The sequence below is a fragment of the Bison bison genome, unplaced genomic scaffold, assembly GCF_000754665.1.
Source record: "Bison bison bison isolate TAMUID 2011002044 unplaced genomic scaffold, Bison_UMD1.0 scf7180017864093, whole genome shotgun sequence".
NCBI classification, from domain to species: domain Eukaryota; kingdom Metazoa; phylum Chordata; class Mammalia; order Artiodactyla; family Bovidae; genus Bison; species Bison bison.
In genome coordinates this window covers 3,097,176-3,097,724 of record NW_011494665.1, presented here as the reverse complement: position 1 = coordinate 3,097,724, position 549 = coordinate 3,097,176, and the positions used below count along the sequence as shown (strand labels likewise).

The 549-nt window shown below is 70.9% G+C and overlaps 1 protein-coding gene across 1 annotated transcript in view; it reads left to right on the top strand.

The window, feature by feature from the left end:
- Positions 1–6: 6 nt before the first annotated feature.
- Positions 7–549, top strand: part of SLC27A3 (solute carrier family 27 (fatty acid transporter), member 3) — a 4,489-nt gene continuing 3,946 nt past the window's right edge. The window contains 1 exon segment of the mRNA XM_010838396.1: positions 7–547. Within this exon segment, the coding sequence (XP_010836698.1) occupies positions 193–547 (355 nt within the window). The 5' untranslated portion in view covers positions 7–192.

The window sequence follows — 549 nt, the reverse complement described above, 5'->3', positions numbered from 1 at the left end:
ACTCCTGCCGGGCGTCCGCTCTTCGCCCGTGGGGAGGGGGGCTGGGTGGGAAGGGGCGTGTGCCAGCGCGCGCGCTCCCGGGAAGGAGAGGTCTGAGCGGTAGACCAGCGGCCCCAGTTTGTCGGAAGGGAGTATCGGGCCTGTCTGCGAGCTGCTGGGGCCAGACCTGGCCGAGTGGAGGAAGCAGGCACCATGGCCTCTCTCCTGCTGCTACTCCTGCTGCTGCTGCTGCTGCCGCTGCTGCTGCTGCCACTGCGCATCTGGTCTAGGTTGCGCTGGCTCGCGGCAGACTTGGCCTTCACGATGCGCGCCCTACGCTGCAAACGGGCCCTTCGAGCGCGCGCTCTGGCCGCGGCTGCCGCCGACCCAGAAGGTCCTGAGGGAGGCTGCAGCCTGGCCTGGCGCCTCGCGCAGCTGGCCCGGCAGCGACCGGCGCACACCTTTCTCATTCACGGCGCGCAGCGCTTTAGCTACGCGGAGGCCGAGCGCCACAGCAACCGGGCTGCGCGCGCCTTTTTGCGCGCGCGAGGCTGGGATGGGGGACTCGGC